Source organism: Lepisosteus platostomus, chromosome 1 (genome assembly GCF_059453375.1).
Source record: "Lepisosteus platostomus isolate fLepPlt1 chromosome 1, fLepPlt1.hap1, whole genome shotgun sequence".
Classification (NCBI taxonomy): Eukaryota; Metazoa; Chordata; class Actinopteri; order Semionotiformes; family Lepisosteidae; genus Lepisosteus; species Lepisosteus platostomus.
This window is the reverse complement of record NC_142611.1, coordinates 8693710-8718743: the sequence shown is the minus strand read 5'-3', so window position 1 is coordinate 8718743 and position 25034 is coordinate 8693710. Positions and strand designations below refer to the sequence as shown.

The following is a 25034-nucleotide window of genomic DNA, read 5'->3' as shown; positions in this document are numbered from 1 at the left end:
AAAGGAACCTACCCTAGCTACCTTACTGTATGTCAGTATCCATTGTTCAAATTTGATGACAAGAGAAATGGAAATGGTTCAGGAATAGCAAGGAACTCCCCCAGGAGGTAAACCATCTCATTGTTGAAAATCCCCAGGTATCCAAATTTTACCTCCTCCCCTAAAATCCACAAACCCGACACCCCTGGACGTCCCATCATCTCAGCATGAAACTGTCCAACTACTCACATCACAGCCTTTCTCAACAGCCTTATGAGACCACTGGTTGAAGGGTTTCCTTCATATATCAAGGACACCAACCATGCGCTCCAACTTTTTAATGATTTCCAGTTTCAGGGCCCAGAATGTGACCTAGCTATGCTAATATTTTTATGTTTCTTCTCTTCCTACACTGGCTTTGTCCTTGACCTCTACAGGCTATACATTGATAACTGCGTCAGTACCGCCACATGAACTATCCCAATTCATAAAACAACTAGTCAAATATTGCCGGGAAACACTTAGAAAAATAAGGGGTATGCATCTACTGTAATACAAGATCTTCCTTTTTTTGTGGGAAAGGGAATAGTATTAATATTATTTTTGTGCGCTGTGGTAGATGTGGGTTTCATCCAGTGTGTATCTAGCTTTGCACCTGTTGCTTGCTGGGATAGGCTCTGGCTCCCCTGCAACCCTGTGTGGAATAAAGTGGTTAGAAAATAGATGGATAGGTTGATTGATGATAACAACAATAATGATAACTCCTCACATTTATATATATTTTCATCCAAAAGGATATCAAAAAGATTTGCATATAAGAGAGCATCAATTTCATCTGTGTAATGCATCACAGTCATTATGTGGCATTGGATAGAGAAATTAAAACCACAATTAATATCCTATGGGTCTAAGGGTCCTTTGTGTTGTTATGGATGTTTCTCAACCACCATTGGAAAAGCAACTGCACCTACAAGAATTACAATAAAAAGATTGAGAAACACTTGTCAAATATTGACATAACATGTGGCACTTTTTAAGTATGAGGAAGCCAGTGACAGAATTTCCTTGCATAACATTACATCATAATACATAGTTTATATAAAGGAATGTGGGTATTTATGATACGTAGAAATGGTGAGCACAATGCAAAACTTGCACGCTTCAGGTGATAACAAAAACTAATTTAATTTGTCTTGATGTAACTATTGAAAACAAATCAACACAATTAATATTCCTTTACTCAAATACCAAGAGCATGTACTGTACAGTAATACAAAGCCATATTTGTGGAAAAAAAACTACTGTTACTATTGCAGCTTTCATATCCACCTTTAATCAGGGTGGTAGACTTAATTAAAAAAAATAACTAAAAGGAAAAATCCAATGAAGTTCTGGTTCATTAGATCATTTAATTTGTCAGCTTCAATAGTACTGCCAAGAAAATGCTTCATTTGTTAGTTCTGTCATTTTATAAGGGTGAAACAGAACAGATCGTTTCAGTGGTATGTTATATTTCATTAATTCTTGCACCTGGTTCTCATTTATAATCTCTTAAAATAATGTATTGTGTAGAATGTAAATCTGCAGTGTTAGTAACATTACCTTAGATGCTCTCTATTTTAGTTGCAGAATTTGAAGGTTAATTATGCCCTTATAAAGGTGTCAAAATAATAATTGATGTATATTGTTGCTAAAGTTATTCTTTTCATCATACGTAGTCCCGCTTTATTAAAAAATATGAATCAACTTCCATATCAATGTAGTATATTTTTGTACGAGATAGTTATCCGCACATTGATGCATAGAAACCATGGGGTCAGGTGGAAAAAAAATAACGAATAACATTGCCCTCAAACTATGTTTTTCTGCGTCGCAGTTCTGCTTTCACACTTTCGACCTGCAGTATTTGTGTAATCCTGGGTATTGCGCACGTTTGTATAGGTTAAAAGAGGTTGATTGGGCTTTTCTGAACAACCTCTTGAATTATCTCCCAACTCTGTTGTCATGGTTTCACGCAAGCAACGCCTCTGACCTTCTTAATTCTAGTCGGGGATACAGTGGCCTGTTAGAGCTGTAGCTTGTTTCAACTCTCGGTGCCGCTATTGCTGAAAATGTCTGTGGAGGATCGAGTTACACTACACCCCATCCCTAAGCCGCTCTATGCGCCGTTAGCTACAGGAGGAAGACTCAGGACAACACGCTAGGATAGGAAGCGTCTAGCATTACCGAGGCACGGCAGACCAGTCCGCGTTCGTGTAAGTGTTCTTTTTCTTTATTTTTAAATCAGCACTTTAATTTAATAGTTTGTATATGAATAAACTACAAAAGTGAAAGTCGATTTTCGACGCTGTACTGTTTTTCCTTTGTAAAAAAACTGGATTTGTTGGCACCAATGTGGAATTAGACGGGCACTGACGATGTTTATTCTGGGGCATTGTTCTGGGACCGCTCGGATAATTTTTTGTTTTAAAAACATGCATTGAAGTTTACTGTAATACTGCGGGTATTATCCGGACGTTTCGTTCGTGGAAGAGCCATTTGTTCTTAAAAATGCGGATTTCATCCTATGTGAATGAACTGGGTTGGAAAGCCCTGTTGCTTCAGCCAGGAGTGGGAGGGGGAAGGGGAGGCGGGTGCTGAGAAAAGCAAATTGCATTCCGCTCCAGAGGCACACAATGATACAGTATCCTGCTGGAAGGGTCGGTTGGGCACATGAAGGAGAATAACAAACAAACAAAGACATTGTAATGATAAGTTTGTGTCGCTTTACTCTGTGTACAGGGGCACAATCTTAATTGCATCACAGTCCTTATCTTCTTGCTCCATGAATGCTGATGCAGACCGAACCGCTGTCGATTTACTGTCTGAAATCACTACAAGTTTTCGGAGGCTAACTGTACGCAGTAGCTTTAGTCTGATGGTTACATCAGTCACAAGCTGTAATTATTTAGAAAACCTATGTGGTCCTGACGCAGAGTTTTGGTAACTCATGTAATTATCCAAGTCCCAGGGCGTTTTAAGGCAGTTTATAACAGACATGGTCCAGAACTACATTTTATATCGTAAAAGACGATCAAATCACATTTGTAACTGGTCTGAACTTCATTCATCCAACTCTATTTCCACAAAATAAACGACTTCCTCAGGTTGCGAACAAATAACAAGAAACACAAAAAAACTTTCTCAAGTTTAGACCTTGAATCGCCCACTCAGTCCAGAAAATTGAACGATTTATTTCTTGAAAAACACGTTTAAACGTTAACATTTTAAATATGAAATATTTGAAAATGAAACTAGCTGTATACAATTGTATGTTGGGCAAGAATCTGGATATAGTGAGATTATTTGTTTTTTTACTTCGAATTCTGTAAATAATATGTTTGTGTTACATGTTGTACAGCATGTCTAAGAATGACTCCTAAAAATGACAACTGTTTCCTTAGAGCTTCTGTGAGAAGAACGAACGTTTTTTTATTGCAGTCTGTGGAAGTAGACCTACAGCTAGTCGATTTTTAAATGAAAAAAAAAACACAGTATATACGCTTTTCTGAGTATGCTAAATAGATCAGATTATTTGTCTTTTAATTTGAGAGGCATGCATTTCTATTTTGGATAAAATGAACTTTTTACAATGTTGAATTATGTTTGTATGACTAGTTATATTCAGAATAATAGTAAAAAAATAAGTTCCATATTCATTTGAAGGTATCTATTTTATATATAATTATTTTTCCATGGTGGAAAGTAAAAAGAAAGTAGAAACATCCCCACATTTGAAGGCACGTCTGACTATTTGCTTGTAGTTTCAGGAGACACAGAAGTAACAGAAGTACTATCAAGAAAATAATAACAGGGGCAGTGAATTCATAGTTTAATACTTAATAACTCTGATACAAATGTTTAAACAGAATTTGTAATTTGTTATTTAGGATATCAAAAAGGCCTAATTGGGTATTCTTGTTCTACATTTATTACGTTATTTAGGTATTTTTCATTTTAGTATATTTTTCACTTATATTTTTCTCTGTAACAATAAACTATCATCAAATGTATGAATTTAGCGTGGTGCTACTGATATCACTTATATTGTATTTATGACTAAAAAGAACAGACCTTAAGAAGTCTTTTTTTTATTATATTACTTGTTCGATCATGACTTTGTGGAATACTCACTAAATACTTGAAGATTAAGGTTTTAAATAAATGTGTAAATTGCTGAAATGTATTTGAGTTTACAAAGAGGTTAATTCCTTGTAGATAAGTATTTTAAAATTACTTTATTTAAAAAAAAAATTTTGATTGACTTTACAGCACTTGAAAAAGCACACTAGAGACGTATTCTAAAGCCATATGCCAAGGTCACTTTATATAGTTCAATTTAAGGCAATTTACAGATGCTAATCCTGCTGTAAGAGTATTAAGTGACAGCATCTTTGTTTAGTAGTGTTATAAATAGTGCAATTAACAGTATTTTCACACATGCTTTAGTAATTTTAGTATTTGTGATGCTTAGTTTTAAACTATGCTATGCTTTGTACCAGAATCACTACGATTTTTACATTCTATGAAAGTAAAATCAATATTACATGTCTGTTCATGGAGATATTGTTCACATTTTATACATGTGCAGACAGAATGTATCCATTAATTTGGAAATTGCACTAAATGCCTGTATTTTGGCTTGGAAATTTATCAAACATATGAATAACTTTATTTAGGGTAGAGTTTAATGACATTATGAAAGTAAATATTATTAAGATTCTGTGTGGTAAAATGTATAATTAAATTTAGGGCTCCTCTTTGAAAATCTGCTAAGTAGCATGCTTTGTAGCACTATACACATCTACATTTGTGCTTTTAATTCTTAGTGTTTGTTGCTCCCCCAGTGTACCACTACAGTACAGTACATTGTTTTTAAGCAGCTTTACCTTTGAATGAAATCCACCTGTGGATCCAAGAGATGATCAGACTGGTGCAGATATCTAGTGCTGTCTGTGACCCAGAAATGACAGTTTCTATCTTAATAGCAATGTTTATTTCTGATAGGAGAAACTATGAAATGTTAAGAACGTACCAATTATTATGTATGTTTGAGTTGTAGTGTGCTTGAAAATCCAAATTCCAGACATAACAGCAGCATAAGCAACAGCATAACTGTCCTCCCATACAGAAAGTTTATTTAATTGTGGCTTCATGAATAAGCACACAATACAAATGATCAATCAAACATTTCTAAATTGAAAATTTGAAAACTACACCACTACAAAATTGTTTTCATGTTCCTTATTTAGCAAGATGTTCATAGTAGAGCAAATACGTTTACATTTTATTTGAGGGTATATTTCAAACCCATTATTTGCTACTTTACTAATTACATATTTTGTATGAATATTGTTTTAAGGTGGAAAATCATTCTGCTGTCCATTTTACAGGTTTGAAGAACAAAATCAACATTATTGATTAAGAACTGGCTTGACATTTCTTTTGGAATAAAAAAATGATTGAAACAATAGGTAAGTACAGACATAATTTATCAAACAAATACTACACAGTTTGAACAAGACTGTAAATTTGTTTTTCATTTGTTTCTGTTTAAGTTGTGGATTTATATCCAATGGGAAGGTCTGCTATTCACCCCCTGTTTATGAATCCCTGGTTTGCAATTTTTCGCTACAACAAAACCATTTGACATACACTCATACCCTGGTACCTGAACCTAATTCGTTCCTGAAAATATGTTCGGAAGGCTGGAGATCGTAAATTGAAAATAAGATTTCCATTATTTTTATGGGGAAAATTCTTCCCAGTTCTGAACGAAGACAAGTTCACTCAAAAACCACACTAACATATAATGCCGTACAGACCATTATAGCAAGCTTAGTGAACAACACAATTCTATTCAAATAAACCCACTTTAGCTATAAAATAATGAATGATATCATATTTATGTTTTTCATTCTTTTGTAATAGATCTCTATCCAAGTGATCGGCTAGAACGATGTGCATACTGTTGTTGACTATAACACTAAATAGGAACAAGTAATAGGTTTATTCCATGCTGAAAAAAAAACAAGAAAGAAAACACAATGTTTCGGCCGTGAAGCCTTCTTCAGGTGTGAGCAGCTACCCACCTGAACTATTACACTAAATAATCTTTTTCTCTTCCTTAAGACCCTATAATGAACAGCAACTGCAAAACAAACACACAAAATTGTGCAAACAAGAGCACAAGCTTTCTCTGTGATCGTAAACAAAGCGCTGCTGACTTATGACGTTCTTAACCACACCACAATGTCGACGTTCTTAACCACACCACTATGTTGTGCACCCGCTCAGAAACAAGCAGCTGTTCGGTGGTGCTGAATTCACGTGTTCGCAGAAGGTTCTTGGCCAAAATCGGTCACTTTTGAACTTCAAAGTTTAGATTAGCAAAATGGTGTTCTTCTAACAATTACAAGGTGCAAATATTTGTTCAGATTAGTGAAAATTCGTATACGGAACATTCTCATATTGTGGTTTAAGTGTATATTTTTATTTTTCACAATATGAACAACATTTTCGCTAAAATGAATGAAATGTCTTTGTAGGCAAGAATACATATGGAGGCTGTGATTCTTGGAAGATGTTCCCAGCATTTTAGGATTTTGTCAGACAGTTTAGACTTGTTTATGTTATGTTGCAATGCATGCATGCTTTCTTATTATATTTTATTTTATCGAGCATTATCTGTGCAATCAATTTCCATAATAGGTTCAAAACCTGTGGATAAATCTCAGGGTGGTGCTAAGAAAGCAAAGAAAACACTAAAAGCAATAACCATGGTCTAGAAAATTGAAATAATTAAGCATTTGGATAAGGGTCAGCAATCAAAAGACATTTGTCAGATTTGACAGATTTTTGTCAACACATTTTCTTAAATTATCTGACTAACCCAGTAATCGTGCTTTGTCAAATACCCCCCTGATTAGTTAATATGATTCCACTGACATTTCAGTGCATTGTACATGTTTTGTTAGGTTTGTTTATATAGTAAAAAAAAATATTTTGAGTAAAAAAAATGCTTGATATCTATTACGCTTGATATCTGGTGTCTTCTTCTACTTAATAGTATCAGGGGTGTTTTAGGGGTTGTACCAGTTATACCAGTGTCATGGGATCCTATGACAGTTATGTTTTAAATTTATGGATTTTCGCCGTACAGATTTCAGTATACGAATTAAGTTCATAAACCAAGGATTGACTGACTGTTGAGCCACTTATTTCACTCAGTATGACTTAGTAAATTTTATAAGACTTCAATTTTATTATACACATTGTTCTGTTAACACAAATGGGTGTAAATCTCAGTTAATTTGGATAAGAACATCTAATAAGTACATTTTTAATACTGAGCTGTTGTTGTATTAATATGTATGTATCAGTTGTATATGAAAACATACACTAGAAATGCTACTTTTCATATTCGCTTACACCTCTTGACAGTCTGCTCCAGGATATTGGCTTGATTAAACACAGTGTAACAGTGCTTTTAATGTACTTTCAAATGTAGATACCCAGCGTGCCTTGCAAGCAGTGGAACGTCTTCAGGCAAAGCTAAAGGAACGTGGTGATGTCCTGACGGAGGAAAAGCTTAACATGTTGAAAACTGTACTTCAGAGCCCTCTGTTTCAACAAATTCTTACACTACAGACCTCTGTCCAACAGCTAAAAGAACAGGTAGGCTTGTCTAACGTGTAGTATGTACTTTACTATTTTTAATATGAGATATGCAATTCACTTTTTCTACAAAAAGGAGGATTATGCAGGTAAATGACGTAGCAGTGAATATATTGCAGAATAATATAAATAATATTTTTGTTTTCCCTTCTGATATCACTGTCTGTTATTAGGCAAAACACATACTGTACATTGTTCATATACAGTAATACCATAGTCTGGCTAGAGTACTTTATAGTAATGATTATATTCAGTAATAAAAATATACATATTCTATAATATAATATGAATCTTTATAAATATCATATACAGAAATATAACATATGCATATAAACAAAGTACTTTAACAACACTTTGGACATGTATTTCCTAGTAATAGTAACTAGTTTGCAAACTAATAGTAAATTAGTTTGCCTACAACCCACGTTTCCTGAAGGAGAAGAGTAGCCACCAATCAGTGGGATTTCCCTGAGGACTGAGCATTTATACCAGTGCTGCAGATAGGCCAGTCAGGAGTATGATGCCCTATCTCCATCTGAGGTGATAAACCTCCAGGGCATCCTCTTGCATTTACGAACCCTGCACAGGGACTGCTAAGTGGCCCAAGGAGCTTGGTGGCTTCTCTTCTCTTTCAGGAAAGTGTGGTAACTGGGGTACCTTAACATTTCCTTTCATTTTAAAGAGTAGCCACCAACCAATGGGAAAGTATAGCAGTGCTGCTGCATGGAAAGGATGGTGGGAAATGTTGGCTAAGGTGAGGCCTTTGGTTGGGTAATAATACTTTCTATCACCAAAGACAACAATAAGGCACTACGATTGAAGGTAAAATCCAGAGTGATAGGGGCAACTAAAATTGACACCTTCTCACTGTCTGGGACACGGTGCTACATCAGTTAAGTTTGCAGGTATAATAGACACAAGCCAAGGGGGCTAGGTAGCCCTAGGAAGGTCTTTGACGTTTTAAGATTCCTGTCTGCTTCAGCAATGTGGTCTGGTACTTAACTATCCCACAAGTGTCCTGGTGTTTTTTGGTAATGAAGTTGTGTCTGAAGCAGGGAGCTCAGAGCCCATCGTGGGCATCACAGCAGGGGAAAGGACATGTAAAAGCTTAACAGTAGAAAGGTGTCAGAAAAGGAATAGTTTGGTAATTTTTAACGCTAAGGCAACACAATAGTTCATCAGCCTATACAACTCTTTGAACTGAGTCAAGATCCTGACAGTAATTTTAGCAGAATTGGTAAAAATGCTGTCTTCTTCCCATGGGGGTGGCAATTTTGTCATTGTTTTGTGGCTACATTTGGAGTGAGAGGAAGGTCTATTTTATTATGTAAAACTATATAGAATTCTTTTTCATGATCCAACAAAATGTTTAAAATCCATAACATGAGTACATGAAATTATACACATTTCAAAATATGTAAATGCATGAGCCATCTGAAAATATAAATAATGTTTTAATTTACCACATCAAAAGTTGACACTTGTGAGATTTATTATTTTACTTTGTTGCCCTTTAAGCACTAACAGTTATTTTAGCTTCAATTAGACTGGGTTTAATCTTGATAGATGTACAGTACTTAATATGGATGATATCATAGTAAGAATTAATCACATTAGTTATAAGTAGATTACATAATGAATAGATTCAGTTAAACAAAAATCTTCCATGTCTGTAGTTACTTATTGCCATTTAACATTTCCAGGGTGGTGAAGTAGTTCTGTCAAATCAGACATGCTGCAAGATGTTCAGTACTTTCCATGAATGTTTGTGTCCCGAGGTGAAACTATGCCAGAAATGTTGTAGGAGGTACTGATAAAGGACATTTGAGAAAGAGGAATTCACTTGGTCATGTGAGGGGAACTCTGTATAGTTTAGAAATCTGCAACCTCAACAATCCCATGTTTATATTTGCATTTAAATAGTTTTTACCATTTATACAATTTATGGTATACCTATAGTATAACCAAACCATACCATTATATTTAACAATAATCAAAGTCCATTTTATAAAGGTTTGTAGAAACTTAATATATGTTTATGTGTATATGTATTTTAGCCAAGAAATAGAACAGTAACATATCATTTTAGTTAATCCTGCCAAAGTTCTACCAGCTCTCCAGCTCTGCAGAGTCATTCTTTTTTAACATTGCCTAGATTCAAGGGGTGGGAGCTTTAATTGTAAGAAAAAAATATATAATTAAAATTCCAGCCCCAGCTACTATGTTACTAGAAATAAAATGGGACTCATTGGTTGTTTTTTTTTTAAGCAGAACCAATTTAGAAGAAAGATTCAATTTGTGCTTTATTTCCTGTTCAGAGACCAGGAGTTAGGCTGTTTACATGGGCCAGTTGGCCAAACTCCTTCTAAATATCGCCATGGCAACATCCGTCTCAGAGCTATGGCAGGGAAGCTGTACTATGTGAAGTGGGGCAGAAACAATTCCTTAAATGCACAAGAATGAAACTGGGCCTTTAATCCGCTTATCCTGGCTGGCCAATAAAACCCACATGTACAACAGGCATAAGCCTTACATTTCTCTTGTCACATATTGGGCAGAATCCACCTTCATAAAAGACTTAGAGCAAGCTACAGAAGCAGTATGATTTTCCATAATTATTAAAAAACATTATCCCCAAAACCCAGAAGTCAAACTAATCAAATTCCACAGATTCAAAAATAGTGAAATAACTAAATTACATGTAACTATTTTTTATATGGGATAGTTTTCTTTTTAAGTACACTATTATATAGTGTAGTATGTCTTGTAAGTGAGAGAGATTTGCAAGACAAGCTTTATTTACATTTCTTACATCTAAAGTTTTTTAAAGCATTTTTATACATGTACAGTATAGATGTTTCCAATTAATGCCTTTTTCACCTAGGCCTGGAATAATGCCCCGTACATAAAAAATATTTTTACAGAAACATTCAACAATTAAAAGTGTATTTTAACACACATTTATCTATTCATTTTCTTTCCTTTATAAAATGTTATAGCTGTAGAATATGGTTTGTGAATATTAAAATGGTTTTATGACATACTGTAGAAAATGAGAACCATTCTTAATAGCATACAGTATTCAACAACAGTTTAAGATAAACCATCAAGCCTTTCATTGTTTTCATGAACTGGTCTTGTTTTCTAAAAAGAAAGAAGATCCTGAAATTTTGTAGAAAATGTGTATTCTGTGAATTTTATGTTATTTGTGGGAGAGTATATTGTTCATGGATATTATAACAGTATCACCACCTGGGATTTCAACCTACAACCCTATGATCATGAGACTAGAGCTCTCACCAGCATTCTTCACTATGCCATGAGTGCTCCATGGCATGAATGTTTTTTTAATTATTTTTTTTTCTGTGTTGGAATTTGTATTCTTTTTGTTGTGGGCTTAAGGTGGATGCAGGTCCTGCATCGCTATCTCCGAATACCGAACTGCCTCAAACCATTAAGCCGGGGCTTTGCTCACTTCCCTTGAGTGACTCGTATGTGTTAGCACAACAGAATGGCAATCATGGTATACAGAGAGACACCCCAGCGCTTTCAATTACCCCACAGATAAATGGCAAGCCTTCAATGGACGAGTTTGAGCACTTAATTCGTTCAATGGCTCAGGTAAGTGACTGAAGCCTTTATAATTAATAATAATTATAATTGCTTATACTTATAGAGTGCTTTTTCTGGACACTCCACTCAAAGCGCTTTACAGGTAATGGGGACTCCCCTGCACCACCACCAATGTGCAGCATCCACCTTGATGATGCGACGGCAGGCATAGTGCGCCAGAACGCTCACCACAATCAGGTTTACGGATATTGACCTTGAGACTATTTTTATTACATGACTGGTAAAGCCATGATTTGATTCAGGTCTATCACGTTAATGGCACTCAGTTGAGGAAAACGTAAGCCAGTTAGTATTCAGAATCTTCAATTTACTCCTCTAGTAATATTTCTATGTGTAAGTGGTATTAAAAAAATCTAGCAGGGTTGGTGTGGAATAGGTGTACTGCTGTGGCAGGGGTCAGCATGGACTGGCGGCTCAGTTTGAGAGTTTTCAGCCAATGTTTGTTAACATAGTGTTTTTAAAATGTGCACCACAGCAAGTGACTTAGACATTGAGTCAGTTGGCACTGCTGTTGGGTTATTTTGCTTCCTGTGATTTATTATTTAAGCAGTCACCACCAGGGTCTAGTGAATCTCTTTTCAACATGACTTTCTTATGGATATAGGTTAGAGACATGAACGTGTTTTGATGTGTTGAATGCTTGTTTGGGGAATTTTCTCTTGACGTGTGATTTAGCAAATACAGTGTGTAACAAAACTTATCTTTGATGTGAATGGTGTGCCTTCTGACACTTTGCTCCCGACTGCTCCTTCTCAAAGGTAGGGCTCAGATCATTTTTAACTGGTGACATAACAGCAGCTGAAAAGTCAGTGGTATGAGTATGGGTGAAGACTGAGATACACTTAAAACACACTTGTCTGCATTCATTTGCTGAATCATTCTGATGAAGATTTTTGCCTTTTTTTGTATCGTATAAGTTCCTATTTTTTATGTCTTGATATGTATATGTTCTGTTTTGTTTTGTTTCTTTTGCTTTGACGAAAAGAACATTTGTTTTAAAAAGACAATAGCAATGACTTTATAATATTAATAAACCATCATACCAAGTACTTTGCTGTCCTTTCAACAGGGCCGGTATGTAATGCATATTGAGCTGGTAAAGCCAATCTCCGGAGGGCTGGGCTTCAGTGTAGTTGGTTTAAAGAGCGAAAACAGAGGAGAACTGGGAATATTTGTACAGGAAATCCAGCCAGGAAGTGTGACACACTGGTAAGTAAGCATGGCTGAAAATGTGATCATGCTTTTTTAAATTTACCTTAAGAAAAAAAAGTTGTAATTTTTGCAATTGTTTGTTGTTATGTTTCATATTCCATTTCCCTTTCTTTCATGCATGAAAAATAAATGTAACTGAAAAATATTTTTCCCATACAAACACAAAGTACAGTGGTTCACAAAATAAAGGGAATATGAAATACTTGTTATTCATTCTTTATACATGTCATGTATGTGCCATAAATTAACACAAAATTAGCTAGCGTCACATTAATCACGTTAGTTATTTACAATCAGACTTTGAAGAGTGCATGTTTTCAGCCCTAGATATAACATTTAACAAGTATGTTTACAACAAGAGAAACAATATTTCATTTATTAAGCTTCCTCCATTTTGCAGTGATGGAAAACTGAAAGAAGGAGATCAGATTTTATCCATCAATGGGCAACCACTGGACCAAACTATCACTCATCAAGAGGCTATCAGTATCCTCCAGAAAGCCTCAGAGAAGGTTAATCTCATTGTAGCTAGAGGTCCTATCCCACAGCTGGCTAGCCCAGTGGTCTCCAGGACTCCCTCTGCAGCCAGCACACTCTCTGCTCATTCCAGCGCGGTAGGAACTCACTGAATACATATTCTCACATTTGTTCTTTTGTATTGCACTAGTTTTTTGAAGGATACGTATTATTTTGGTTTGTCTACAAATGTTGTTATCAGTAGTATAAAATTAGTAGTGGAAAAGGATCATTTCTTTAATGTAGAATTATGTAGAAACCTGTTTCTTTTGTCCTTTCTTTAAAGAAGAGGTTTTTCATAATTGAGATTATTACTTATGATTCTGAAATGATAAATAATGACTGTTACAATAATGTCATGTGTTCTGCATTTACCTTTTTAATCTCTTATTACTCTCCTATCAAAACCTGAAGACACACTGGCAGCACATGGAAACAATTGAGCTGGTGAATGATGGCACGGGTTTGGGATTTGGCATTGTGGGAGGAAAAAGCACTGGTGTAATTGTGAAAACTATCCTGCAAGGAGGAGTAGCTGATCAGGTACAGCAATTATTTTTATAGAAGCTGTTGTCAGATTTGGTACTTTCCTTGTATAATAAGGAATTGCAAGTGAGACCGGTTGTAAATTAAACAACATTCAATCTCTACAATTTAGTAGAATGTGAAGCTTTGTTTTTGCCTCAATTAGGATGGACGTCTTCGTAGCGGAGACCACATTCTGAAGATTGGTGATACTGACCTGCATGGAATGGGCAGTGAGCAGGTCGCCCAGGTGCTCAGGCAGTGTGGTAATAGAGTGAAACTTGTTATCACAAGAGGAGCGATAGAGGATTCTTCAGCTCCTCCTGCTCCAGTTCTGCCTCCAGTGGTGGAGCTGCAGGTAAGCTTAAAGGTCACTGAATATATGGTAATTGTAGCCATATGCTATAGAGAAATGTGGTAAAAATATTACTAGCATAGGAAATGGTAATGCCTTTTGGAACGTTAAGGTCTTAAGCTTACGATAACAATTGTGGAGGATTTTCCTGGTTTACAAGAATTGTTAGGAAACATGTTTTTTCAATTTGCTGTTTGATTCAGATTTGCCTATTTATTATACAATAGTGATTGCAACAGGTTTGGGTGGACATCACTATTTTCCAGAAATATATAACAAAAAAGGTTTAATCTGGTGGAGTTACAAACATTTGTTTTTGTCATCAAATCTGAATTTATCTCCATTTCCTCGTCGCTACAAGAGTACACATTATTAACCCGTAAAAACCCTAGATGTGTTAGAGCCTGGAACTTACAATACTTACCATTGTAAATTTATAATATACGTATGGCTACCCTCTCACCAGCTTTTACTAGAAATACTGAAAAACCTATATTATTTGAGTCTATATCCTATTTTATAGTCTTACACTGGTATATACAATATGGCAATTATAAATCTAATAAATAAATGAGAATCATGAAACACAATTTAATAGTAAAATAATTTTATTTATATACATACATTTTTTTATCGAGTAAATAATATACATAATTCTTACATATGTTATTATGAATTAAAATATAAACATACAGATCATGAACTGAAATACAAAATGTAAAAAAAAAGTAACATACTTGATATACTTGCGGATAACTACTGTACGTGATTTCATTTAGTTTACTATGTCACTGTGATACATAGGTGAGGAATGCCTGCCATGCGTGATGTGAATTTTACAGACGTTAGCCACAGGACCCACCTCTGCATTCCACTTTTGTTTCTAATTCGACGAGGATGCTCAAACTCAATTGCCAAACATTTTTTGTTATTATTTTAGTGTGAATTGACAGATTATGAAGAGGATGATATTGATGCATTTGATGTGGAGCTAACCAAAAATGCACAGGGTCTGGGAATAACTATTGCTGGTTATGTAGGAGACAAAACCTCTGGTAAGCATGTTTTTTCCATTTACAATCTGTTAGATTTTCTGTGTAGCAGATATTATGGTCAAACTGTGATTGTTAAACCATAAATGTAGAATGTGCCTTTTATGTTTTATATATATATAAAAACATTAATTTGTTTGTATTTTTTTCATAAACAAATGCATAATTCCACACACACTAGTGCCTGTCACTAAAATATTTCACTTTATAAAAAAGCTAGTTAAAATCCACTGATGTTTCTTATGAATTCATTTTCTTGTCACAGTCTGTAAATATGGATTTCTGATCAGAAGTCCTTCTCTGATCTCAGTTGAATTAGCCTGAATCTTAACTACTGATGCCCAGGATGAATCAGAGTTCAGCAAACCTTTAAAAAGTTCCTTGAGAAATATTATTTTCATTAAATGTGTTCATATTATATAACTAAGTTAATTAATGAAAATTCATTATTTCATTCAAAGGCCTTAGTGTTGTCTGTGATTGTGTTTTGTATCAGCAAGAATTCATATGTTCCAATGTTTCAACATTTCCCTAAATTGTGCCTTACAGTGTGTCTTTTGTCATTGTAGAACCCTCTGGCATCTTTGTGAAAAGTATAACGAAAGGCAGCGCTGTAGAGCAAGATGGCCGGATCCATATTGGTGATCAGATAATAGCTGTAAGTGCATCTAGAGAAAGTGCTTTTTCCCAGTATGTACAATATTTCCTCCTTATTATGGAACATAAGAATGGTTACAAAAATGAGGCCATTTAGCCCATTTATACCATCTCAGGGAGGATCTCAGCTTGCAACAGCATAGCAGGGTAGCTTGTTCCATGCTCATTTAAACATCGTTTCAGCTTATGTCATCTGGTCTAGTTTTCACTGACTCTCATGATGTCTGTTTGTCAGTGCCTTTGAAGATTTCCCATACCTGAATCTTCTCTGTTCGAAACCGGAAAAGTTCAGTTCTTTTGATCTGTCAGTGTAGATCATTCCTTTGAGACCAGAAAGGTATCTCATTGCTTTTCTCTACACTTATTAGCTAGGAGCAATCTTTTTTAACCAAAATTTTACACTATATTTTAAATGGGACAAAATATAGACAGTCCAAGTAGAAAATCTTCTCAATGTCTTGAGAATTGTACAATTTTAATTTAAATTGTATAATTTGTACTATATATCCAACATTTTGCTTGCTTTTTTATCCCTTCCACACATTCTCGATGATGTCAATTACGTTAGCTTAAATACTTAAGTCTTTTTCATTAGGTTGCTCTTCAAATTCAGAATTTCCCACTTTTATCTGTAGTTTTGCTTTTGCTTCCTGCACGAAATACTCAGCACTTGTGTACATTAAACATCACCTGTAAAGTGTTTGCACAATCTTGAATTTTATCTTTCATTTGCTGTATTTCCTTTTATATATATTTAACATATATGTCTTCAAAGCATAAAATACTGCATACTGCTTGATAAATACAGAGTGGTATATATATGAACATTAGTATTGCTTGGAAAAGTCTCAGTTCTCATTATTAAGTAACAGTGATGGTGCTTTTCAGGAAATAATAACAAATTAAATCAATATTGTGATTAAGAGGAAAAGAAAGGTGTTACTTAACAAACTTAGTAAAATGACTGTTGTTGGGAAATGCTTGTTGTTTTAATGCTCACTTTGTTAATATTCTATACTGTAGACCCAGTATCAGTAGCGGTTTCAGTTCTGTACACAATTCAGAGATTGTGAATGTTGGAAATCCTTCACTGAAATGTTGTTTTGTAAGACAGGCTTTTATATGACAGTTCTAATATATGAAAGGGTAGTTAACAATCACCATGGTAATGTAGCTTGTAGGGTCAGATCATAAATTAAGACACCACTGAAAGCCTGCTACATACAGCCATTGAAACCTCAATGTCCAAAGTACAGCTTCTTATTTTTAAGCTTATTCTTCTTTCTAAAAAAAGTACAAGTAAGTACTTCTTAATTACAATACAAATATTTTTAAAATACTGCTCTTTAGAAACATTTATTTTATATACACTTAATGTTGTACAATACTGCAAGGAAATACTTGCTTCATGTAGTAAACAGGTCAATTTAAATGTTATATTTAATATCGGGAAAGCTCATTTCTGAATATTGATGTACATTGTCAGATAAAAGAGCAAGATATTTGTTGTCAGTTTTTTATTATGTGTTCTGAGAAGAGGTTTTGCTTAAAAGATGCTGTGTATTGTATTGCCTCTGTAGGTGGATGGGACAAACATACAAGGTTTCACTAATCAGCAAGCAGTGGAAGTTCTGAGACACACAGGGCAGACAGTGCATCTGAAGCTCATGAGGAGAGGGTTCAGACCCGAGGAGCCACTGATTTCAGAACACAAACCTCTGCCCAAAGTTGTAAAGGAGCTTGCTGTTGACAGAATGGATTCAGATATTACAATAGGTATTTTCTCCGTACAATATACAGGACAATCATAAAGCTTACATTAAAATTGAAATTGAAAATGTCCAGAGTAAAATTAGCTGTATTTTAAAGTTATATGATGGAGGTTATGTTGGAGTATCAGTACGTGCTTTATTTCACCATAATTATGATTATATATTTTTTAGAATTTAATCTTCTGCCCATTATTTGGAATTGATTCCATAAACCTACTAACTGGGATAAACCTTAAAATGTGTATCCATGGATAAAGCACCAAGGGTAAAATTTTACACTAAACAACAGTTTTTAGATGGTGTGCTACACGTAATGAAAATACACTTCATGGTTTTAGAAATATTTTGTTATATTTTGTGTGAAACAATATATGTTTATTTTTCAGAGGATAGTGATAGAAAACAAAAACCGTACCCATCAATTTGTGGAAGTTCAAGCATAACTCCTACAGAGGATGAACAGATACAATCAAAAGAGGGTGAGAAATCTCACATTACTGTATATACACAGATACTCAAAAGAAGAAATAACAAGTGCATTCTTTGATAGCGTAGAGTATTTTGAATACTCATTCAAGTTCTATCCATCTTCTAATAAAAGTATCTAATTATTCATGAAGATTTTTATTAAGATGCTCTTTTGTTCAATAAAAGTAAGACTTCTTACTTTCTATAAAGACGTCTTAGATTTTAGAATATTAATCATAATAATGAAAACATATGATATCAGTTACCTTTTTTGATATTAAAAATTTATATTTTAATTCCATATTAAAAGGTTTTTATAAGAAATTCCTAGTTCTGGAACTCACAACTCCAGTTTTCATTCCAGCCTAGCTCACAGGTGTTTATCTGAATCGTTACAAAAGTAACATTTTGATTTTAACCAATTTTAATTGATTACAGTTTTCTTTTTCTTACATTGTTAAAAATTGTACATGATGCAATGTTAAACTGAAAATATGTAGTATAAATTATACAACATCTTTTTACAGCTGTAGACAATGAACAATATTTCAATTCAGAAACTTTGTAGTTCAATTAAAGGCCCAATTACATAACTGATAGTTCAGCTGGAGTGAAATACAGACTCAAGGCCAGCCAGGGGGTTGTAATTCTGTCCCTGAAAGCCAATGTATCGTTCGGTTTTCAATTTTTAATTCCTGCTCATTTGCTATGTAAGACTACTTACAAAATCTGTAGGAATTGGCATTTCATACCTGGGATACCAAACCTCAACACCAGGTTCACAGGGATCAGGACCAGGATTCTAGTTTGTATCCATTAATAATTCCAACATATTGTGTTTTATGACGATGCTACCCCAGATGCTAAAATAAAAATATTTTATTAAATAATCGGACCTTAATCATATCCTGTTGCTTTGTTGGAAGTTTTTTTCACACCTGTTCCTTGGGAATTTGTGTTCTCTATTTGTCATTGCAAAGTTTGATCGATTTCATACATTTGATCCTTGGTATTAGAAATAACTTTATTGTTGCCAAGAAAAGTAACAGACAGAATTCTGGTTTATCTGTCCTTAGCTTGTTTCATGAATCTTCTCCTTGAACCAGTGAAAACATTCCTCTCCAGTCATCACTTAATGATGTAAAGGTATAAATGGGAACTATGCCTTCTGAAACACTCCAGTAATAAGCAGTTTTAGTTCTGCATTACTTAAATTCCAGACACCTGTCTTTAAATCTGTTTAGCTTAAATGAGTCCTTAAGCGCTTGTTAAAGGTACATGGTTCATGCTAATTTTTAATTTCCAATCCAACATTTACGTACCAAAAACTTCTAAATGAAGTTTAATGACATGGATTAATTTTAAAGAAAATTTTTCATTTTTAACAGTTTCACAGTGGAAGACTAATCAGATAATCCAGTTAAAAAGCTTAATAGTTCTGATGGAATGAAAACCAGAGACCACAGCAGTTCAGCCAGGACTGAAGAATGACGCTTTAGTGCATTATAATGGAAGTCTTAGAAAGATTTTATACTTCCAAACACCAGTATCTACTAGTTATCGTCCTTTTGAGTTCTGACTTATAAGTGAACTCATATTTTACTAAATAGACCTTTTGTGATTCGTTTTTAGCCCTAACATGGTTGAGATTTTTACTTTTATGTTACAGAAATATCTTCTTAATTGCTCGTTTTTTTTGTGTGGTATAGTGGTTAGCACTGTTACTTCATATTGTCACGGAACTGGGTTCAGTCCCATCTTGGGATACTTGCTTGTCTGCAGTTAGATGAATTTTATTATGCAAATTATCAGTTTAATTAAAGATTAAGTAAGTAATTCAAATTTAGAAATCCATAGTGTAGACTGTGTTTTGTTGAGATTTAGTTTTTAATATTTTAAGGAACACTGTTGACTGCTGTAGAGGAGGAAGAGCTCAAGAAAAAGTGGCAGTCTTTACTTGGTCCCAGCAATGAAGTTGTGGTAAGCAAAATATAAGTAAATATTTGTTCCATTAAAGTTATTATTATGTACAGTTAGCATAATTTCTGTTCTGCATATGTTAGAATGACCTTGATTGTGCATCATTTTGACTTTATATTTTAAGTTTCAAAGTGCTGACTTGGCTGATTACTTATTTGATTCTTAGATGTTTCGTAGCAGTGGCCTAATACATATTCTGAGATTACTGGCCGTGATCTATGTTAATCAGGTTGTCCCAATTCGCAGTGTTGGAAAATGTCTTATCAGACACTTCCAGTTTCTTAATGTGTTATCTGTAAAAGACTTAAACACAATTCTCCATTTTAGAAGCTCTCCAGGATATGTTATTTGTTTAAAAAATAGTATACAGTTTAGAGGATTTTCTGCTTTAAGGATTAACATAAAATATGTTTGATTTTCATTATGAAAATATCTTGAGTATTTATGATCTGTAAGGTTTAAGGGATGCTAATATACTGTAAGCAAAATTTAAATATTTCTCACGATGTTGCTTAAACAGTTTTTCTCAAGGTGATTTCTGATGCTGTAGCCTTTAAATATATGAATAGATTAATTTCACATAGACATCCTGTATAGTATGCAGTGTAAACAAAGCCCTTTTTCTGGAGTTTAGATCATTCCTCAATACCTGTGAATTGTAAGGGAAATAATATGTATACAAAAGTCAGCTCTCATAATTAAAAATGTTTTTGTCCCTATGTTTAGGTTGCTCAAGTTGAAAAGTTTAGTGAAAGCAGTGGCCTTGGCATCAGTTTGGAAGCATCCTCAGGGCACCATTATATCCGTTCAGTTCTGCCAGAGGGGCCAGTTGGACGCAGTGGAAGATTGTTCAGTGGGGATGAACTCCTTGAGGTAACAATCGTACTGAAACTCTGTAAACGAAATACAACTGTTGCGCAAGTGATTTTCCTCATATCTTCCAACACTACACATGCCTAAATTCCACGTGGGAACAGACATGTTAACACTGTTGTCATTATCTTGCCTTCACAGGTAACATACCGTAAGCTCTGTAGCTACATCTCTTAAGGTTCTATGTAGGTGAAAAGCACTGTACAAATACATTTTGAACATTACATTCAGGCTACATAATTATTGTTACTGTATGTAGACTGGATACAACTAAAATTGGAAAGCGGGATATATGCTGTTAGTCCCTCCCAACTGGAAGTGGCTCTGATAGAGTGTGTCCATGTTGTGAAAGATGTCCTAAGAAAGAACAAAGTAAAATAGGGTATTTTTCCACATACTTTATAACTGTAGATGACCACAGTATAGTTTTGTTATTGATTTCAATTTACTGAAACACATTCTGATGATTAAGAAGCCCTATTTGTTTCTAGGGAGCAAATTTGACCCTGTTCGCAACATGTTTCTAATATTATAAGCTTGTGGCATCTCAGGATAATGTGAAAGCTGTTAACAATGATGAAGTATTTGAATATTCTGTTGTTTGCTTTTGTAATTGATTTGAGAGACACTAAGATGCTCATTCAATGTTTGTGTGTACCCAGTGTGTACCCAGATATAAAACCAGCTGTGTATAGGTTAAATAACTACTTTCATATTCATTTTACCATATAATCCTGTAAATCAAAATCACAGTATCTTTACATAATTTTAGGATTTTGCTACATTCCTCTGTCTTCAGTGTTTATATTACATTTTTATTTTTTTTATTACAAAATTATGTTTTAGGTAAATGGAATATCGTTAATTGGTGAAAACCATAAGGAAGTCATAAGCATTCTCAAGGAGCTGCCTGTATTTGTGACATTAGTGTGCTGTCGTCCAGCTTTGCTATTAGACAGTGACAGTGATATAGGAGGAAAAAATGGCCTCCAAGAACATTTTGATGAACCAGAACAGAAGGTACGTCAATCAGTGATCTTTGGCTCTCAAATCCTTACCTCTACAGCATATCCGCTGGTATGTTTTTTAACATTTTCAAATATTTGCTCATTTTTAGGTGAACAGATCTATACACTATCAATTATATGATTATTATTATTATATTATTAGGCATGCAGTCTATGTTCTATTATACAAACTATACTATGGTGAGCTGTTTTCTGAAGAGCTTTTAATTGCTGCATCAACACAGCTTTTCTTCTGCTGAAAAAAGTTTTAAGATTTGTTTTTATTGAGACAATAATACCATAATGATCTGAAAACTTCCAAAGGTACAGTGTATCTATACTTGTGCATATGCAATGAAAATCAAAAATATTAAATATGAGTAAGACATTTTTAAATTTGTGACTTAATAGTAATGTTTTATATCTCTTTTTCAAGGTACATTTAGATCTTGGTGATTGTGTTGGTTCCTCGGAGACGGATGATATTGTAAAAGAGAATGTCACTGAGGAGACTCTAGGCTCATCCTTAGCCATGTGGGAAACAGAAATACAAGACATTGAGCTAGAGAAAGGAGACATGGGGCTTGGCTTCAGCATTTTAGACTATCAGGTAAGACAATATTAGTCATCTACTGTACCATGTACAGTAAGAGAACATAGAAATTGGGAGATTCTATTGGATTCTATTAGGATTCTATTGTTTTGCATTTTTTCTTTAACAGTTATAACCATCCTGAAAAGAAAAGATTTCCTAAAATATGTACGGAAAGTGAGCAGTTTCAAAAATTGAATTATTCTGCTTGTGATTTGCTTAATGAAGTGTTTTTTTCCCATTTTAGAGAGGGAGTAACACAGATGTTCATTTAGTTCTCATCCAGCGGAGTGCGTTAATCAGCTAATTACTTATAAAATGCTGTAACTTGCACCTGAAACAGGACCCTGTTGACCCAGAAAAAACAGTGATAGTGATCCGCTCCCTGGTTCCTGATGGGGTGGCAGAAGTAGATGGGCGCCTACTCCCTGGAGATCGGCTCATGTTCGTTAACGATACGAACTTGGAGAATGCGAGCCTGGAGGATGCAGTGCAGGCACTGAAGGGTGCACCAGTGGGAAAGGTCCGAATTGGAGTGGCCAAGCCTTTACCTGTAAGGTCCTTAATGTTGTCTTTCGAGGAACATCATAACATGTGCATGTGTTTGAATGTGTGTTGTGTCATACAGCTAAGTACCTGATAGAACTGCATCCTGTTACATCTCACTTGAATTTTTCATCAGTAGGCAATTGTGTAACTATCTTGCATTGCACTTCATTTTATTTTACTTTTTACTTTAAAATAAAGTTAATTGCACAGTAGTGAATTACCACCAAATTGATTTTTTAAATTCTAAATAAAGGGGAGCAGTAAATGGGAATCGGTTCAGCTTTTAGATTTTTTCTCTTTTTTAATCTGCAACTCAAAACATGAGCCAGTTTTATAAATAATTTGATATTCCAACTTAAAGTTGTGTTGGGATGGCTGTAAATCAGGTCGTAATGAGATCAGAGCTGAAGTGGGCTTAAAAGATCTATAAATGGAAACTTGGATAGTGCCTTGTGGAGCAGTTACTCGAACTAATTCTGTCTCCTTACAATTACAGTAGCCCTATAGTGTTTTAAAAGCTCATTAGTGAACTTGGATTCAAGTGTAATAGTACTTCTATAAAATAAACCATGACCCTCACAAGACAAGCAGAATAGATTCTAGTTGTATTTGTGGTCATCCCATCATGATGGGGACCACTTTATATTCACGGAGAATCATGATGAGGATCATGAAGAAGTGTGGCTGTATTGCCTTTGTTATAATGCATTTTTGAACTTTTTATTACAAAATTCAGTGAACTAAGTAACATTTACATCTGCATCCTTGCTTAGTAAAACACCAAATTGACATAAATAGGATCAACTATCATGATGTGAGCTTGATTGTTTTCATTTACTCTTGCAACTGATAGCAGAATGTACATCTATGTTCTTTTTTCCATGACCTTTGCAAATTTAAAACAGAAGATTAGTGCAGAATTCAGATAGTTTGAAAAGTCTTCCTCGGGAATTTTCCACAGAAATTATACGTAATAGCAAGAATTAAATAAGTTGTACAGGTGTTGTGTTAGGCAGTGGTGCTTGAGAGCCACAGTATATTAGTAGGTTCTGTCCTAAAAATTCATCAGCTTAAGGTTTCAGAAAAGGATTAAATATGTTTATTTTAATAATTAGCTCAGTTTTCTGTGTAGCTTACGTAACTGAACTTAGGGTGTACACAAACACGAGATGCAGCATCTTTTAGGACTGTTGTAGTTGCGGACATCTCTCTTAGGCTTTCAACATTATATTGACTCAATATATAAAGGTATAATTAGGATCTATCACAAATTATTTTTAAAATTAGATTCACTGAGAAGTTGTGCAATAGACTGCATTTTACCAGTATTTGCTTTTACATTTAAAATCCAGGTTAAGAACTGTTTTCACTTCTCTCACCTACATTAATAAAGTAGATACAGTACATTACATTAGCAAACCTGAATGCTGCCCATTTTAGGATCTGATTTTGTTAATTCACATGCATAAGTGGGAGAGATTTACAATGTTTTAAAATTTTCATTGAAGCCACAAGTTTTTTGTGTGAATTATTGTGCAAATCACAACCTGTGCACCCAGTATAAAACATCTCATGTTTCGACAGGGATCATATTTATTGTACAATACCTTTGCAGTTTGTTAGGTTAAGTGCATTCTACTTTTTTCTTTAACCATTATATTCATTCCCCCCAAAAAAAATATTTTTGGCAAGTAAAAAAAAGGAGTACATAAAATTTAACTACTGAGAATTGGTACAAAGGTATTCTGAAGCTGTTTTTATTGTTACCTGCTGACACATAACAAATAAAGTGGGAATCCTAGATTACCTTTTTAAATTAATGCAGAACTAAAATGTCTTAATTTCAAATGTGGAATATTACAGTAATTAGTGAATGGGCATTCTAATTTTAAGAAACATTCCACTTCAGAAATTCTGCATAATCACCCTCTGCTCTCCACATATGGAAAATCGTGATACAAAGAGCCTCTCCAGTGAAGAATGCATTTCTTGTACCCAGTTGCTGATTTATCCTCATATTAGGGAATGGATATTGTCAATGAAAAAGAAATGAAACAATCACTGAGATTGTACCATTGCGTTAGTATTTAACTGCTACTAACAAACCTTGTACTACTAACATGCTAACTCTGCTTAGAAGCACTAAGT

At 34.5% G+C, this 25034-nt stretch overlaps 1 protein-coding gene across 22 annotated transcripts in view; it reads left to right on the top strand.

The window, feature by feature from the left end:
* The first annotated feature begins 2014 nt into the window (after window positions 1–2014).
* The window catches only part of LOC148677638 (multiple PDZ domain protein), a 61932-nt gene continuing 38912 nt past the window's right edge, over window positions 2015–25034 (top strand). For 16 of the 22 annotated variants that reach the window (XM_088611239.1, XM_088611334.1, XM_088610984.1 and 13 more), the window contains exons 1-17: window positions 2016–2234; window positions 5412–5492; window positions 7529–7695; window positions 11098–11316; window positions 12398–12537; window positions 12941–13154; window positions 13471–13599; window positions 13748–13939; window positions 14877–14991; window positions 15558–15646; window positions 17226–17421; window positions 17804–17896; window positions 19786–19865; window positions 20592–20738; window positions 21585–21758; window positions 22182–22355; window positions 22681–22890. In XM_088611239.1, the coding sequence (XP_088467365.1) occupies window positions 5477–5492; window positions 7529–7695; window positions 11098–11316; window positions 12398–12537; window positions 12941–13154; window positions 13471–13599; window positions 13748–13939; window positions 14877–14991; window positions 15558–15646; window positions 17226–17421; window positions 17804–17896; window positions 19786–19865; window positions 20592–20738; window positions 21585–21758; window positions 22182–22355; window positions 22681–22890 (2355 nt within the window). In that variant the 5' untranslated portion in view covers window positions 2016–2234; window positions 5412–5476. Of the gene's footprint in view, window positions 2235–5411; window positions 5493–7528; window positions 7696–11097; window positions 11317–12397; window positions 12538–12940; window positions 13155–13470; window positions 13600–13747; window positions 13940–14876; window positions 14992–15557; window positions 15647–17225; window positions 17422–17803; window positions 17897–19785; window positions 19866–20591; window positions 20739–21584; window positions 21759–22181; window positions 22356–22680; window positions 22891–25034 lie in introns of all 22 variants that reach the window. The other 6 variants (XM_088610480.1, XM_088610395.1, XM_088609971.1 and 3 more) reach the window with 2 other exon arrangements.